Genomic DNA, 18362 nt, shown 5'->3' with positions numbered 1-18362 from the left:
TCAAGTTGTATAATTCTCTGAAATACTCAGCTTTTGTCATATGGGTAAAAATTAAAGATGTCATTGAACTACTGTCTTGTTTATGAGACCATTCAGTGGTGAACTATTTCTGGCTGATAGGTTATAAGATATGTAAAGCTTTCTAGTACTCTTAAAATAACTAAATGGAGTATTATATATCAATTCATATCATTGACTTTATTTTAGTAGTATGCCTATAGAAAATATTATGGACTCAGTGTGTCATAAAATCACTCTTAAGAATCCATCCAGCAGGCCAGGCACAATGGCTTACACCTGTAATCCCTGCACTTTGGGAGGCCAAGACAGGCGGATCATTTGAGGTCAGGAGTTTGAAACCAGCCTGGCCAACACAGTGAAACCCTATCTCTACTAAAAATACAAAAGGTTAGCCGGGCATGGTGGCAGGCGCCTGTAATCCCAGCGACTCAGGAGGCTGAGGCAGGAGAATTGCTTGAACCCAGGAGGCAAAGGTTGCAGTGAGCCAAGATCACGCCACTGCACTCCAGCCTGGGCAACAGACCTCGACTCCATCTAGGAAAAAAAAAAAAAAATCCAGCAGACATCTATCAGGAACATAGAAAATAACAAGTGTTGGCAAGGATGTGGAGAAATTGGAACACTTGTGCACTGTTCGTAGAAATATGAAATGGTACAGCCATTATGGAAAAGTGTGGTGATTCCTCATAAAATTAAAATGGAAATACCATGATCCAGCAATCCCAGTCAACATATATACTCAAAAAAATTAAAAGCAGGGTCTTGAAGAGATACTTGTGTTCCATGGTGATAGCAGCCATTATTCACAATAGCTAAAACATAGAAGCAGCCTAATTGGCCATCAGTAGATGAATGGGTAAGCAAAATGTAGTATATCCATGCAATGGAATATTATTCCACTTCAAGGAAGAAAATTCTGACACTGGCTACAGCATGAATGAACCTTGAGGACGTTATGCAGTTTTACAGGATGAGTTATGGAGCTGGATAGTGGTGATGGTGGCACATTAAGGATGTATTTAATACTGTTCTTAAATGGTACACTTAAAAATGGTAAATTTTATGTGTATCTTACAATCTTTTTTTAAATTGAAGAAAAATCCTGTAGATAAATTAGAAAATTCTTCCCTTCATAGGTTTATCTGCATTTGATTCTCCATGCTTGTACAAGGATTTATTTGTATTCAAATGGCAAATTACGTAATAGGAAATACTTGAAAATATTTATCATGGGTAATTGCTATTTTCTTGACTTCCTAAGATTTTATGTAATAATCATTTGAGTCAATATTGGTAGCTAATGTACTAATCTAATATTGATATCTTTGTTACTTAAAGATAATTTGATTGGATCAGCAGTTATTTCAAATTGATTAAACAAAAAATTATAAAACACCTAGTTTGTGCTAAGCAACATAATGCAGTGATCATACAGAGATAAAAGTCCTTAACTCAGAGTTAAATATCTACTAGGAAGACAGCAAGAATATGTGATAATACAAACTTGAGCACAGGGTGCTCTCAGTGTGGCAAGCACCATTTTAGGTAGTCTCACCAGCCTCTTGTTTCCCTAATATACATCATCCAGGTCAAGGTTCAGTCAGAGAAGCAGAATATATGTTTATATATAAGGAATTTGACTACGCTGTTGTGGGAGCTAAACAATCTGTAAAGCTGTTAGTGTTCTTTCTGATGCTGGAGCTTAGAGTCCACACCACAGTCAGTTAAGGGAAGATGGATGTAAAATGGGAGGCAGTTAAGAACAAGTGGAAATAACAAGCACAGACAAACCCATGTCAGTTTTTATCATCTCTGGCCTTGATAGTGGTTGTCCTGTATAACCCCCTATCCAACACAAACATGTGGTTTAGAGAAACCTGGTTAGAGAAACAAGAGTGATCCAGGGAAAGGATGGGAAGTTGTCCAGCTGCAGCTTGTGAGCTAACACAACATGTATGAGCTATAAAACAGCTGCTGCTTCACATTCATCCTCCAAATTTTGCTCAAGACTTGTGGCTTACCCTAACCAGAACATTGAGGGAAGATAATTCTGGAAAATGTAGTTCTGCCTAACCAAGCTGACATTACAAACCACCACAATAACTATCCTGTCAATAATTGTTAACCTGAATGAATAATGCTTAAAGATTTCAGCCCCAGGAGATCAAGTAAAACAGAGAGAGAGGGAAAGTGACAGATTCGAAAACAAATGGTGTCTGAGCTGGCATTTGGAAGTTAGCCAAGAGGGTGTCTCAGGGATTACATAGAGTCCAGGAAGATGGAACAGCATAGATGTAGGGGAGTGTGACATTTTAAAAACTCTCAAGTTTGAGTGAAATATAAATATTTAATAAATTATATTAATGGGTTTTTTTGGTTGGTTTTTTTTTTTTCTTTGAGACGGAGTCTCACTCTGTTGCCCAAGCTGGAGTGCAGTGGTGCGATCTCTGCTCACTGCAAGCTCCGCCTCCCGGGTTCACGCCATTCTCCTGCCTCAGCCTCCCAAGTAGCTGGGACTACAGGCACCTGCCACCATGCCCGGCTAATTTTTTGTATTTTTAGTAGAGACGGGGTTTCATCATGTTTGCCAGGATGGTCTCAATCACCTGACCTCGTGATCTGCCCGCCTCGGCTTCCCAAAGGGTTTTTTGGGTTTTTTTGTTTTTGTTTTTGTTTTGAGACAGGGTCTGGCTCTGTCACCCAGGCCAGAGTGTGCAGTGGTGCAATCTCGGCTCACTGTAGTCTCCGCCTCCTGGGCTCAAGTGATCCTCCCACCTTAGCCTCCTGAGTAGCTGGGACTACAGGCATGCACCACCACGCCCATCTAATTTTTGTGGGGCTTTTGGTAGAGACTGGGTCTCACCATGTTGCACAGGCTTGTCTCAAACTCCTAGGCTCAAGCAATCTGCTGGCTTTAGCCTCCTAAAGTTCTGGGATTACAGGCGTGAGCCACAGCACCTGGCCTATATTAGTGTTCTTAAATGATGTGCTTAGAAGTTGGATTTTGTGATGACAGAGGGCAGCCTCCCAAAAGTTTTAAGCAATAGGAATGATGACTAGATTTTTGTTTCAGAAAAATCACTAGCGACAGAGGGTGGTTTGGAGAGGCAAGACTAGTTAGGCTGTTGGATCATTCTGGCTAACCGACATTGAAGGCCTTAACCAAAGGCCTTGGCAGTACAGATGGAAAGAATTGACGAGAAATATTAAAGGCAACATTTGTAGGACCTGGCTGAGGAGAATACGGAAGAAGGAAAGAATCAGGTTGAGTCAGGATTCTTGCTTGAGAGAATAGAAAAGGGAGGTACTATTCACTGATTTGTAATACAGGGGAAACTGTGCTTCAGGAAAGGAAAGAATAGGGCTAAGTATACAGCCATGAAAACTCATCAATGTTTGAGGCATGGCAGAGAAAAAAGAATTCTGCAAAAGTGGGAATGGCCAGTCATTGGACGAAAACCAGGGGGGAGTAGTGTCGTAAAATTGAGAGAGTGGAGAGTTTCATCTAAGAAGAGTCAATAGTAACCAATTTTTTAGGGAGATTAAGAGAAGGACTGAAAGTGCCAATTAGAGCTAAGAGCTTAGAGGTCTTTGATGCCCTTACAGTAGTTTGGTTGAATGGTAGGGACAGAAGAAGATTACATGGGGTTAAAAGGATTGAACAGCAATGAAGAAATTGACTTAAATATAGAATAATTTCCAGAACATTTCTCACCCCAGTAACTAGAGGGAACCAAAGGTTGGCTCAGGGGAATGTTGTTTTAAGATAAGAGGCTTGAATGAAGAAAAAGTCAATGGAAGAAGAGGATGAAAAGAAAACAGTGAAGGAAGATACACATAGTAATATCCCTAAGTGAGAGAATAATATTCAGATGACAGGAATTAACAGAAGGTAAACATCTTCCATTGAAACTAGAAAGATAAAGATAGACCTTGAAAGAATGAAGTTTTTCACTGGGGGAACAGGAAGCTCATTCAACAATCATTTATAAAAAAAAAAATACCATGTGTCATGCTTACTGCTAGAAATTAAGATAAGACAATATGTCATCTCATCTCCACAGACTTTACAGTCTAGCAATGTAGACATAGACTAGTATAAGGGTTGCCATTGTTAAAACTGTAGGGTGGTAGGTGCATATATAAGTAAACTTAATCTAGTGTAGGAGATTATGAAAGGCCTTCTGGAGCAAGTAATATTTAAATTGGTATCTGTAGAAAAGAGAGATCATCAAACAGAGGGAATATTAATACCTTGTGCAAAGCGCCTGAGATAGGAAAGAACATGGCACCTTGAAAAACAATTCTAGAAATGAATGAATGGAGCACAGAGAGGGAAAGGGAGGGTGTGAGAGATAATGCTGGAGAAGTGGATCATCCAGATTATGCACGTTTATGGCCTTTTTGACCATATTAAAGAATTCTATGTTTTTTTTTTTTTTAATAATGGAAAGCCAGTTGTGTTTTTTTAAGAGACTTTATGCAAGGTAAGTATGGATAATGTATTAAAAGAGTTACCAGCAAACTTTTCCTCTTTAGGGCCAGATTGTAATGGGTCAGACTCTGAGGGCCACATACAGTCTGTGCTACATAATTGTCTTTATGTTTTGTTGCGTTTTCTTTTTACAACCGTTTGACCCCTGTAAGACTGTAGAAAATAGTAAGAGTAGGTGGTGGGAGCATCTAGGAAGCTATCAGAGTAGTCTAAGGAGGACCTGATATGGCTTGGGAGAGAATGGCCATAATGAGAAAGAAGAGACTTGCCATAAGATTTTAGAGTTTGAATTAACAAAGCTTGCTTGTAGATAGGAGGAGAGGAGGATGTGAGATTGAGGAAAGCATGTAAATTGCCTCGTAGGGTTCTGGCTGTGTGGTACTGTTAATTAAGATACAAAATAGAGGAGAAGAAGCAGGTTTTAAGGGGGAAGCTACTGCATTCAGTTTTATTGTTGAATGTAAGTTGACAATTAGATGGTTCTATGGCAACATGAGGAAATGAGCTTCAGATCTGGTAAAAGTAATGGCCAAAAAAACAAAGTAGGGCATCATTAGCATATAGACAGTAAGTCCAGGGAATGGCTAAGGTAACATAGGAAAATTGTATGGAGTAAGAAGAGAGGGCTGTCTCAGCCAGATTGGATGGAGGAAATCAAGCAGGCAAAGGAGACTGGTGAGAAAGGGCCAATTTCAATTATGATTTTTTTGACCTATGATTTACTTAAAAGTATGTTTTTGAAATTTCTAAACATATTTGTTCTTTCAGTTCTTTTTATTGTTGATTTCTAACTTAATTACGGGCTGGTCAGAGAATGTGGTCCGTATGATATCAACTTGAAATGATTGAGAGTCACTTTCAGCCTAAAACAGGTGTCAGCAAACTATAACCTGTGAGCTAAATCTGGCCTGCCACCTAGTTTTGTACAGCCTGGAAGCTAAGCATGATTTTTACATTTTAAATATTATACATAAAAATTATACAAAATTCAAATTTTAGTGTCCATAAATAAAGTTTTATTAGAACATAGCTACACTCATTCATTTACATATTGTCTGTGGCTTCTTTGTTATCATGTTGACAGAGCTGAGTACTAGCAACAGAGACCATATGCTCCACAAAGCCCAAAATATTTACTATCTGCCCTTCACAGAAAAAGTTTACCTGCCCCTGGCTTCCAGTGTGTTCAATTTTTAATGTTTTAGGTGTTCTTGAAAGAAATCTGTACTCTCCAGATAACATATGCAGGGTTTTATATATGTTTATTAATCTTACTGACTGTGTTACACAAATTTATATACTTACAACATTTGTCTGCTTAATCTACCAAATACTGAGAAATGTAAACTAAATTTCCTAATTTGGCAGCGGATCTGTTAAGTTTGTTTTTTTTGTTTGTTTGTTTTGGGGCTTTTTTTATAGTTCTGTCAATTTTACTTTATAAATTTATAGTTTAGGTAACTAGAAGCAAATAAGTTTAGAATTGTTATCTCCTCTCACTGAGTTAAGCTTTTATCAGTATGTAATGATGATCTCTTTTTTTAACTAATAGTGTCTACATTAAGGTATATTTTGCCTGATATGAATATACCAGCTATCTTGTTAACATTTTCCTGGTGTAACTTTTCATCCTTCTTTCAACCTCTATGGCTGTTTAAGTTCTAGATACATATTTTCAAACAGCATATAGCAGATTTTTTATTCAATCTGGCAATCTTTGACTTTAAAGAGTATAGTCCATTTTCATTTATTGTAATTAGCAATTACTGTTCTATTCTGATTCATTCCCACTAAGATATTTTATATTTTCTGTTTTGTAGCCTATTCTGGTTTTTGCTATTCATTGTTTTGGATTGACTAATTTAATTCCAATTGTTTTTTTCTCTAATAGTTTGAGTTACTCTATTTCTGTTATAATGATCACTCTAGAAATTTTAATATTTTAATCTCTCTTTTATGTTTTATCTTGTTGCCTGTGTTATGTTTCTAGTCTACTGTTTTTCCCTTCAAATGTTTTAAACTTGTTATTTATCCCCACTATTGAATTTCTATCTTAGTCCATTTATGCTTCTATGACAGAGTACCTGAGACTGGATAATTTATAAAGAAAATACAATTAATTTTTCACAATGCTGGGGGCTGGAAAGTCCAAGATCAAGGTGGCAGCCAGATTGGTATCTGGTGAGGACTGCTCTCTGCTTCTGAGATGGCACCTTGCTTCTGTACCTTCTGGTGGGAAGGCATACTGTGTCCTCACATGGCAGAAGGGACAGAAGGGCAAGAGAGAACTCTTTTCAACCTTGAGCCGTTTTGTAAGGATGCTAAATCCATTCAGGGGGCAAGGTCCTCATGACTTAATCATCTACCAAAAGGCTTTCCCTCTCAAAACCATCGTAATGCGGATTAAGTTTCAACATGAATTTTGAAGGGGACACATCAAACACAGCAATTTCTAATTTCAATGATAGGTTTAATATCTTTACATTCTACTTATTTCTTTTCAAATTTGCCTGATTATTTTAGTACTTTTTTGTTCCATCATTACACTTTCAATATCCACTTTATTTACTTAAAAATATTAAGCATACTTTTATTTTGGATCTGATCATTCTTGTACTTACAGCCTTTGCAGGTCTCTGTGTCTAACATTTGTGGTTTGTTATTTCTGCTGTCTCTTTCATGATGGCTTGATTACTTTTTGTGTTTTTGTGATTTGTCTTGTTGTTAGCTCATATTTATTGGAAATGGGTCTGTGGAAGTCTTTGACACCTGGTCGAAGAGGCATTCTTCTACAGATAACTTGCATTTTCTTCTCCCAGTGTCCAACTTAAACAACCAATTTAAACTTGGAATTTTGAGGTCCACAGACAGTACAAAGTCTGGCCTAAAACCTCCTAAAGTTAGGTTTGTGGTTAGGAATGTCCAAGGAAAAGGTATTTTGTTTTGTTTTTCTTTTTGTCCCCTTCTATCCAGAGCCAAGCTTGAGATAAGCAAGTATGACAGGCAGAATTCTACAGTGCCCCATGATCTCTGCTCCCTTGTGTTACCCCAAGTATAATCCTCCCTCCCCTGAATGTGGGTGGAATCTGTGACTTGCATCTAATCAATAGAATATGGCAAAGGTGACAGGCTGTCACTTCCATCATGACATTACGTTATATACAACTTTGTCTTAACAGGCTAGAGAGACTCTTCTATGGCATTCAAACTGCCATGTTGTGAACTGCCTGTGGAGAGAACCACAAAGCAGGGAACTGTAGACAGCCTCTTGGACCTGCAAACAGACTCCAGCTGACAACCAGTGAGAAGCCAGGGCCCTCAGTCATATAAGTCACAAGGAAATGAGTTCATCCAACAACCAGAGGGAATTTGGAAGTATATCTTCTCCTAGTCAAGCCTCTGATAAGAACACAACCCCAGCCAATACCTGGATTACAGCCTGGTGAGACCCTGAAGCAGAGAACCTTGATAAAACATGTCCAAGCTTTTAACCCATAGAAACTATAAGATAAATGTGTATTGTTTTAAGCCTCTAAATGTGTGATATGTTAGGCAACAATAGAAAACTAATACAGCAAAGGTCTCCACCACCTCCATCTGTGGCATGGATTTTTTTTCCTCATTCACCCACCAGGGGTCCCTTTTCAGAGGGTACAATCCAAATCGCCACCTTTGTGCAGGCTCTAGACTTGGTTTCCTAACCTTGCAAACATGGCCTTTAAACCCAACCTTCAGGTCACCAAAAATTGGTAGCTATATCCAGAGCAAACACCCATTTCGGGTCTCATTCAACTTTCTTATTTCTCTGAGGATTTCCCACATCTACTTTAGCCATGTGCTTCTAAATTATGGTGTTTAAAATATTTTATCCAACAAGTGTTATGTTTTTTAACAAGAGGATTTCCTTACATACCTAATCTGCTATACGCCTGGGAATTTCCATTACTCATCAGCCCATTGAAGGTAAATTTCCTACTACTACCAAACCCCAAGCTACTTAAGCAAAAGAGATTATGATCTCTTAATTGCCAAATCCAGTCAACTCTTTCCAGTCCTCATGTTAATTGGCCTCTCTTTTTCAGCAGCATTTGGTACAGGTGGCCACAGCTTTTCCTTCCTTTCTTTCCTCCTCTGGCTCCTAATCACATATGTTTATGCTATTTCTGCTGTCACCATTTCTTCTCAATTTCCTTAGCTGACTCTACTTTTTCTGCCTCCCTCTTAAATCTTGGTGCTCCTCAGAGTTCTATCCTAGGAATTTTATTCTCATTCTGTAATACATACTGTACATGGATTACCTTATCCATTCCCATGGCTTCTACTATCATGAGTATGCTGGTGACTTCCTAATCTGTACCTCAAATTGTGTTTGGAAAGATAGATTAGGTTAAGTGAGATGAGACAATAGCTGGGATCATAGGTGTGTGACATTGCACGTATCAGGTGCAATGATCCCAGCTATTAGGGAGGCTGAAGTGAGAGGATAGCTTGAGCTCAGGAGTTCAAGACCAGCTTGGGCAACATAGTAAGACCTGTCTTAAAAAAAAAAAAAAAGAAGAAGAAGAAAAGAAAAGATCTACCCAAAATCTCAGTAGCTTAATATGGAAAAGTTTACTTTTTGCTCATATAGAGTGTACTGCGGGTCCAAGTGACTCCCCAGAGAAACTGTCCTCCATATGTTGACTCAATGATCCAGGGTTAGAACTCTCACCTTCACCTTCCCATCATAAAATTTCCATTGTTGTGGGAGGGGGTCAGAGCAGGTTTTGCATCAGCAATTAAATGCTTTGGCTAAATGAGACATGCATCACTTCATTCACTACCCATTGGCCAGAACTTGTCACATGACATTACCCAACCACAAGGGAGGCTCCACACAAGAAGGAGAGGAGAACTGGTTATCGGTGAGAACTAGTACTGTCTACCACACAAATCTAGATCTCTTTTGTGAGCCCCAGATCTGTGCATCCAACTGCTCTCTCAACATCTTTACCTAAATGTTCCACAGGTACCCCAAACCCAATGTGTCCAAAATTAAACTCATTATTTTTTCCCAATCCTATAACACTTTATTTTATATTTTCAACGTTAGTTGATGGATACAACGCAGGAAACGTAGTTATCGCCACCTCCCCTCTCTCTCTTACTTTCCTCTCACACCTAATAAATGACTAGACTTATCACCTATCTGCTCTACTTCTTCCCCATGGCCATTGCCTCTATTCAGATCATCCTAGTTTCTCACTTGGAACTCTGCAACACCAAAGGATTCTTCACCCACTGTCTGGCACCTCACCAGTCCCCCCTACACTCTGTTGCCTAAACCCAAATGTGCTTGTGTTAGTCCTCTTCAGCAGTCTTTCCATTGCCTATATGGGTAAAATATGTTTAGGGCCCGCCATTACCTGGTTTTATCTATCCTCTCCAGCCTTTCCTCTTCCATTACCCACCCTTATCCTATCCTCATTCCCCATAGCACCACCTATGGTGAAATACTTGCATTTCCCTAAACTCAACCATCGTGCCAAAGCATGCCCTTGTTTACCCTGTCCCTCTACCTGGAACACACTTCCTCCCTCGGTCTGCCTAGAAAATTATTCATCTTTCAAGGTGCAACTCAAACATTGTCTCCTCTATGAGGCTTTTCTTGACACCTATCCTCCCTCCTTATCGTGTAGCCTGACCCCTTTGTTCATTGCGTCTCACTCTATCCTGTACGGATGTCTCACATCTACAATATTTCATTATGCTTATTTATGTGACTGGCCAGTCTGGAACATGCTTTTGTAGATGAATGAAGATATCTGTCTCTCTACAACAGACAGATCCCACAAGTCAAGAACTATTGTCTTACTCATTATTGAACCTCCAGAGCTTGACAGGGTGTTTGGGTAGGTGCTAAGTAAATGTCTGATTAATTAGTTAATCCTCCCTCTAAGTCTTGAAATACCGCTGTTTCCTTCTGTGGCTCCTCTTCCTCCTTCTTGCCCTTTGGTTGTGTCTTTGATCATTGTCTGATCTTTTATCTCCCCTTGTTTTTGCTGCCACCTTCCTAAATATCTCCCAAATCCATATATATCTCTTCATCTCTACTGCTACCATCCTAGTCCACATTACTATTACCCTCCTCAACTGCATCACTGCAGTAATCTCTCAACTGGTCTATTCATATCTGTTCTGGCTAACTTCCAATCTGTTTGCTCCAGTTTTATTGATTGTTCCGTAATGCAAACCTGATCATGTCACCCTTGCTTAAATATCTTTAGTACAGATAAACCCACTTCTCTTAAAGACAAAAGTTGTGACGGACTGGCCCCTTCCTGCCTATTCAACCTCATCCTCATCATGCTACACCCTCTGCCCACAACCCAGTGCCACCTCACATACTTCGTCTTTCAGCTTTTGTCAAACTAGTCTTTTTTTTTTTTTTTTTTTTTTTTTTTTTTTGCCCTTCAACTTCCTACCTTCCTTCTGGCACAGGATTTTTAAATGTTCTATTCCCTCTGAACTTTCCCTTCCTCTTGGTCTAGTGGAACTGCAACTCACGTTTCATATTTCAGCTTAAGTGTTGGGTCATTTTGTTATGTTTTTTGGCTCTAGGAAGTCTTCCCTGGTCCTCTTCTCCTCTGTTGTAGGCATCCATGGCACAGGGTTCTGATCCTTCACAGCACACTTAACAATCACAATTTACCATTTCTTTGTGTGGTGAGGGCCTCCTTTACTAGTCTGAAAGTTCCATGAAGGCAGCCCCTCATGCTCGTCATAATATCCTTGAAGTTTAGAATGGTACACAGCACATAGTAAATGTTCAATAAATGTTTTGGAGTAAGTGAATGAAGAAATGAATTATCTCAGCAACTGAGATTCAAAAACTTGAAGTAATCATTGACTCATCCTACTGTTTTATTCCCCATATCCAGGTCCCAAGTTATATGTCCTCCAATTTTATGATCCCTGTGGTTTCAGCCTACACCCTTCCTACACAATACCCAGAATATCACCATACCGTCTAGCTTCTTTGTCTCTACCCACAATTTATCTTATATGATATGGTACAATCTGTCATAAAGGCTATGTTTATCATGTTATATCTCAGTCAAAAATATTTAGTGTTTATTTTTTAAATATTTCAAATATATCTTGCTTGGATTTAAAGCTCTCCACCATCTGGCTGCAATCCATCTAAGTCAGCTATTTTTCTTCTCCCACCCTCTCTAAATGCCCCTCCCTATTTATTTATTTATTTATTTATTTAAGCACTCTGTCACTCAGGCTAAAGTGCAATGGCATGATCGTGACTCACTGTAGCCTCAAACTCCTGAGCGCAAAGGATCCTCCTGCCTCAGCCCCCCAAAGTGCTGGATTACAGGCGTCAACCACCACACCCAGCCAAAATGTTCCACTCTTGAACTGTGCTAATATCCCAGAAATACATCACTTGAATTTCAGCAACCAACCCTGGGCCTAGGGCACCCCTCCCACAGCCCTTTCTCCCTCCATCCATCCAAAGCCATCCGTGCTCAAGGTTTACCTGAATACTTCCTTGCCTGATTTCTCCAGCTCTGCCAGCTGTGAGTTACTCTTCTCTCCACCTGGAAACCTCTTCCCCAGACTCTATGCCTGGCTAGCTCCTTCTCATCCTCGAGTTCTCTAAGTGGAAATGTCCACTCCTTAGAGAAGCCTTCCCCAGTCCTCCATCTTCTCTAAAGACATTCTCCCAGTGTATTCTGTCTAGCTAGCACTCTGTTTTTTTTCCCTCAAGGCCCTTAATACAATGTGTCATTGACTTATCATTTACTTGTTTTTCATTTCTCTTCTCAATTAGGTGGTAGAGTCTGTGAGGCAAGGAACTTTTCTGCCTTGTTCTCTGAAAAACCTGTAATAACCTGGTCAGTTATTAAACCTATATAACCTGGTCGGGCACAGTGGCTCACGTCTGTAATTCCAGCACTTTGGGAGGCCAAGGCAGGCGGATCACCGGAGGTCAGGAGTTCAAGACCATCCTGACCAACATGATGAAACCCATCTCTACTAAAACTACAAAATTAGCCGGGCATGGTGGCGCATGCCTGTAATCCCAGCTACTTGGGAGGCTGAGGCAGGAGAATTGCTTGAGCCCAGGAGGTGGAGGTTGCAGTGAGCCAAGGTTGCAACATTGCACTCCAGCCTGGGCAACAAGCATGAAATTCTGCCTCAAAAAAAAAAAAAGAAAAAGAAAAAAAAAAAACAAACCTATAACACCAGCTCACTGTATGGCCTATAGCATTTACTTAATGAGTATATTTATTAATATTATTTTACAAATAAATATTTATAAAGAAATGATTCGCCTTCCCTTTGAAGGGATCTTAACACTCAACACATTTGAAGTCTGCACAGCTAGTACTTAACTCTTAGCACTGTTTGCTCTTCATTTTTCATTATCAGCCTCATCTCCCTGGTTAGAATAGATGAGATTATAAGGTTTTTGATGACAATGATAATGTCATACTGATGCGACCTCCACAGTAAATCTGGCACAGTGGTTAAAGTAAACACTTAATAAATATTTAATTAGCAAGAAACCTGTCTTACTTCCTTATGTTTCTGGCATTCATGTGTCAGACACAAAGAAAAGGTACAAAAGAAAGATTAAAAAATCATAATGTTGGGCCGGGCGCGGTGGCTCAGGCCTGTAATCCCAGCACTTTGGGAGGCCGAGGCGGGCGGTTCACGAGGTCAGGAGATCAAGACCATCCTGGCTAACACGGTGAAACCCCGTCTCTACTAAACAAAATACAAAAAATTAGCCGGGCGTGGTAGCGGGCGCCTGTAGTCCCAGCTACTCGGGAAGCTGAGGCAGGAGAATGGCGTGAACCCGGGAAGCGGAGCTTGCAGTGAGCCGAGATAGCGCCACTGCACTCCAGCCTGGGCCACAGAGCGAGACTCCGTCTCAAAAAATTAAATAAATCATAATGTTGACCTCAAAGAGGAAGTCTACCCTTGAGTTTAGCAAGATTTTTGCCACACACAACGTGATGCTGGCAGTGGCAGGGGCAGTAATCTTTATTTCGTCATTTCTGAAACATAGGAGCAGTAACGGAAGCAAGTGAAATGCTCGGTCTTAGACAATTGCGTCGTGCTATGACCGGACCTTTTCTTGAAAGGTAAATGCATTTACCACATGCTTTTAATCTAGATTAAATAATCACTAACCAAAAGAAAGTGTCGTCTAATTGTTAGTGGTTTCTATCACTTGTTTTCTTTGGTGCGGGAAGAGTTGTATTTGAATGGTTCTATTAAGTTGATGGATTTTACGCAATCAGTAAGATTCTGCAGTGCTGGATGAAACGTGAAAAAGTATATATAGCACCGCTTCTATTTTAATTTATGCTTCTGCCAAATGTTTGGGTTGTGCTGAAAGGGAAATGTATTTCCTGCTTTTCTTGGCCTGGATTTGCGAGTAGCTATTTCCCTGTGGTATTGTGCGATGATTTTGTCCATTTATGTGAAAGTTAGGGTGGGGTGGCCTAACGTTTTCACAGCGGCTATGGTAACTTTTTGTAAATTCGGAACTGCTACTGTGAATTTCAGGATTTTACAGAAACCTATGATCCTATCTTCTTCCACCTCTCCAGTGGCAAAGCCTAGTGTAAGCTCATATTCTGTTTAGCACCAGCATATATTTCAATATTTTATGATGGTCTGCAAAGAGCACCATTGACTTACAAGTTAGAAAAGGAGCAAAAAGTGTGAGAAAAATTGCCACTGCCAATTCTGCTGCGGACTGTGGGCTTTCTATTCTCATGGATGGCTCAGATTCCTCACCACATTTTCCCGTTGGCCCCTTTCTTATCCGACATTGCATTATCTAAAAATGTTTGGTGAATTGTAAGGTACTTGGTAATGTTGCTGTTGCTGCTATTGTAACAGGTACAGGGAGATGAGGTGTCCTTCTCCCAACCCTCCCACAGGTCCAAGGACTTGGAAGTTAACTTTTGAGAGCTGAACAATACAACAATAAATAATTGATGACATTTGTTTAAAGAAATGACCTTAAAATGTAGAAGAAATAACAAAGCCAAAACATTTTCCCATGAGTTTGCCTAAATATGAAGTAAAATTTTGGCTTCCTAAAAAAAAAAATCAGGGGTGCATACAATGTTTTATGCACAAAAATATGTTTCATTGTTATTGATTTAAATAAAAATGGAAACAATTCTATCAGTAAGTGGGGAATTCATTAAGCAAGTTATAGTACGTAGCTATAATGGAAAGACCCATCACCATTAAAAATGTTATAAAAAGTTTTTAGTGACATAGAAGAATGTGTATGGTAAAATGCTGAGCATAAAAGGAAGATATAACCCCTTATAAAAAGAAATATCTCAACTAGCTTTTTAAAAAATGCATGGAAGTCTGACTAAAAGGAAAGACACTAAAAATATTAATGAGTAGTAGGAGTTTGGGTGATTTCACTTTTCTGCCTTTAGATATTTTATATTTTGACATAAAGCCTAAACAAGAATATTGGCAAACTTGAGAAGATAATACCTGAACAGATTAGAAGCGTTTAATGAGGTCTAGAGTAAGGGTCTCCAAGAGCAAGTTTGTCAAAGTTTATGTAGCAATGCCAGGGAAGAGTAAGATTGATACATCACACCCAGTTGGCAGTCAATATAAAAATCATCCATTCATCTTCTCTCATACTTATTTCAGTTCAGTGCTTACCAAGCAAATTTATGATTTTCATTGGCATTCTTATGTGTTCCCCTGATAGGCAAAATTCACTGACTGCACCAACATGTACCTTATGTTATTTTGGCTTATATACATCAGTCTCCTGTGAGTTGGTTGGTGGGAATCAGTTCTGGAGAAATCAGTCATTTCTTGGTGCCCTGATAAGATCAAATTTCTGGACCTGCAAACCTGAAGGCTGGCTGCTGAGCTGCAGAAACAACACAAGAATTGTTGACCACTGATGAGTGGTCTGTGACCACTGATGGCACTAGAACACCCACAAATTGCCTCATTGTTACTACTCTTATATGACAATCACAGTCTCAGAGCTGGCCCTTAAGCTGGCTCTCCCTTCCAGGCTTTCTAAGAGATACTTTGTTTTATTCTCAGGGGATGACAGCATGGGAGGAAGTGGCTCCACATCTAAACCCAACACTGGTGAGTTTACGACAGGAATAATTACCTGCCTCACGACTGAGTTAAAATAACTAGAAATTGTGCTGAAGGGCTATAATGGAAAGGCACTAGCTAGTGCATTTCTGAAGTTGGAATAATCCAATTTTACCAGGACACAGAATCTAATGCCAGGAGGGGTGAAAGGGGGAACCACAGAGACCTGCCTGGCCCTCCAAATCTGAGTAAAGGGTGTCTCTGCTCGATATCAAACTGGGTGGGTCCTGCTCCCCTATTTGTGGTGTAGGCATTGGGAAAACCACTGTGGCTGTTTTTGGCTAGGCACTGTTAATAGCTGCTCTGCAAAAAGAGCAAACATAAAAGGGCAACAGTTTCAAGGTCAAATTCCCCAAGGACTTTGGGAAGCATTTGTTGTTTCTCCCTAGCTGGGAGATGCTTTCCTTAAGCTAGAGGGAGCATATCTCTTCAGGAGTTCCTATTAAAATCTTTGAGGAGGGCAACACATGAGATTTTTTTTTTTTTTTTTATCAAAGGGACACTAGGCTTGTATTTCATGTATGTAGTTGATTTTTAAGTTCTAATTTTCATTTAAAAGTACTTGGAATCTAAAAAACAATGTACTCTCATTTTTGTAAGAGTTGCAGCCCCATCCTTAATTTCCACTGGTTGCTTGGGTAGAATGGGGCACCTGGGGACACTTAAGCTGGAAGGGTATCATGAAAAGTGACAGATACACTAATTCCTTTTGTGTTTTCTTGTAGAAAGACAAGGCACTCTCTCCACAGCAGCCCCAACAACTAGCCCTGCACCCTGTCTCTCTAACCACCACAAGTAAATGAGCATTCTCCCATCTGTTTCATCTTGTACCACATGGGATTTGATGTTGTGTTGACAGTCTTGGCTTGGGAACTTGGGCAGGGAGACTGGGGAGAAAGGACTAGAAATAGTAAAAGAACAAAGTCAGTTTGTGATCTCAGGAGTATGGCTCTTAATTTGACATCCCCTAAGCTTCAAGAGATCCATGGATCCCCTAAGCTTATAGGTAAAATTTGCTGGGTGGGGAATTATGAACATTGTGTGGGTTGAGGGAGGGGAGAGGAAGAGGCCACAGCTTCCTCTGCCTCTGAGGCCTCAAATGGATGTGAGACTCAAAAGCAAAAGCTGAAAACCACTGGGTGAAATTTCATTAATCAGTGTGAAAACCATTTCAGGAGTCCATCCATAGGCAGGAAAGGTTTCACTCTTTAGGAAAGACCTTCAAAAGCCCAACAGTTCATCCTCTGCCTTTCTTTGCCAAAACAGCAAAAAACATTTAATCCTTGCCTTTTGTGCTGGGGTTCTACTGACACTGCTGCTGATAGCCTTTATCTTCCTCATCATAAAGAGCTACAGAAAATGTAAGTGGTCTCCAAGGGATAGGACAGCCCTTCTCTCTCTGCCATTGATACTAGAATTAGCTATGAGTGAGTAACAGCAGGAGGTAGGGGAGGGTGCAGTGTGATAAAACCTGCTTAGCCCACCCTGTCTGCAGACTGAAGACTCAAATCCCTTCATTTTTCTTCTGCCCTGCCTCCCACCCACCTGCCAACACCTCCTCCCTACCCCACCCTTTACCCAAGATCGAAGGGAGAGGCTCCCCATTTCCCCAGGCCCATTGCTGAGATGGGTCCCTCTTCTTTCTGGCACCATGGCAGGTCACTCCAAGCCCCGGGCCTCGGATCCTCACTCAGATCCTCCGGCCAAGGTAAGATGACCACACTGTTTTGGGGACAGCGAAGGGCTACCGTCACTGGAATTACCCTCCATACTCATCATTATCTACTAGAATGGTGGTATTGATTTCCAGACACTGGGCAAGTGATTCTTCGACCAAAGTGCTCAGGTTGCTTGTAAAGAGCAACCTTTTGCTCCAAACTGAACTCACTCATTCCTCCTTTTTCTCCCTCTGCAGCTTTCATCCATCCCAGGGGAATCACTTACCTATGCCAGCACGACTTTCAAACTCTCAGAAGAAAAGAGCAATCACTTGGCTGAGAACCATTCTGCAGACTTTGACCCCATTGTCTATGCTCAAATTAAAGTAACAAACTAACCCGGCTTTTCCAATGAGGCTTGAATCCATTTCCTCTCATCTCAGCCCTATCTTCACACATCACTTTCCCTTTTTTACAAATTTTGGACCACCACCTGTGTGAAACTGCAGTTGGAGTTGTTTAGATGTGATCTGGCAATGCTATCCACAGCTTTGGAGACCAATGGTCAGTCTTTTCCTGGACAGAGAAAAGATTGATGGCCCACCCGCTTGAACTGACAGCCTGTGAGCCCCTTGGGGGCATAGACTGCCTTCCTTGGACCCTTCCAAAGTGTGTGGTACAGAGCTCAGTGCACAGAGTATTCACCCAGCATCATGAATCAACTTGGGAGGAGTCAACCAAATAAACAATCTACCAAGAATTTCAAATAAAGTCAAACCCCCCCACAGTGCTGCCTCCATCTTTATTATTTGTTTGTCTGTTCCTGCCACCTTCTCCAGAGGTGAAGATTAAAAGTCTGGAGCTCATTCACAGCCAAAAACACCACCAAAGGTGATGGCACTTGGAAATAAGCTCAGATTTGATTGGGGTGCAGGTACTAAACTCTGCCACTAACTAGCGGCATTCATTTAGGCAAACTTGTTAAACTTTTCAAGCCTTAAGTCTTTCATCTTGAAAAC

General features: G+C 40.4%; 2 protein-coding genes across 6 annotated transcripts in view; one reads left to right on the top strand and one right to left on the bottom strand.

Annotated features, from left to right (window-relative positions):
- Nucleotides 1-91: 91 nt before the first annotated feature.
- Nucleotides 92-18128, top strand: C1H1orf162 (chromosome 1 C1orf162 homolog). 3 transcript variants are annotated; one of them, XM_054466609.2, is made up of 7 exons: nt 92-7958; nt 13587-13662; nt 15626-15673; nt 16411-16480; nt 16952-17046; nt 17344-17393; nt 17601-18128. In XM_054466609.2, exons 3-7 carry the CDS (start codon nt 15637-15639, stop codon nt 17739-17741), a joined length of 393 nt encoding a protein of 130 aa, XP_054322584.1. In that variant the 5' UTR covers nt 92-7958; nt 13587-13662; nt 15626-15636; the 3' UTR covers nt 17742-18128. The 3 variants fall into 3 exon arrangements, with proteins under 3 accessions (XP_054322584.1, XP_054322574.1, XP_054322590.1); XM_054466599.2 differs by lacking the exon at nt 13587-13662 and having other exon boundaries at nt 6045-7958; XM_054466615.1 differs by lacking the exons at nt 92-7958; nt 13587-13662; nt 16952-17046 and having other exon boundaries at nt 15629-15673; nt 17269-17393; nt 17601-18119.
- Nucleotides 15348-18362, bottom strand: part of LOC129021336 (adenosine receptor A3) — an 88571-nt gene continuing 85556 nt past the window's right edge. For all 3 annotated transcript variants that reach the window (XM_054466533.1, XM_054466543.1, XM_054466584.1), the window contains one exon: nt 15348-15443. The gene's annotated coding sequence lies outside the window, so the exon portion shown is untranslated. The remainder of the gene's footprint in view (nt 15444-18362) is intronic.

Source organism: Pongo pygmaeus, chromosome 1, assembly GCF_028885625.2.
Source record: "Pongo pygmaeus isolate AG05252 chromosome 1, NHGRI_mPonPyg2-v2.0_pri, whole genome shotgun sequence".
Taxonomy (NCBI): domain Eukaryota; kingdom Metazoa; phylum Chordata; class Mammalia; order Primates; family Hominidae; genus Pongo; species Pongo pygmaeus.
This window is presented reverse-complemented; position numbering and strand designations above follow the sequence as displayed.

Excerpts from the sequence above, each read along its gene's own strand:
- C1H1orf162 (XM_054466609.2), top strand. The coding sequence starts at position 15,637 with ATGGGAGGAAGTGGCTCCACATCTAAACCCAACACTG. Across the intron at positions 17,047-17,343 it reads CATAAAGAGCTACAGAAAAT|GTCACTCCAAGCCCCGGGCC; the intron begins GTAAGTGGTCTC and ends GCACCATGGCAG. Across the intron at positions 17,394-17,600 it reads ACTCAGATCCTCCGGCCAAG|CTTTCATCCATCCCAGGGGA; the intron begins GTAAGATGACCA and ends CTCCCTCTGCAG.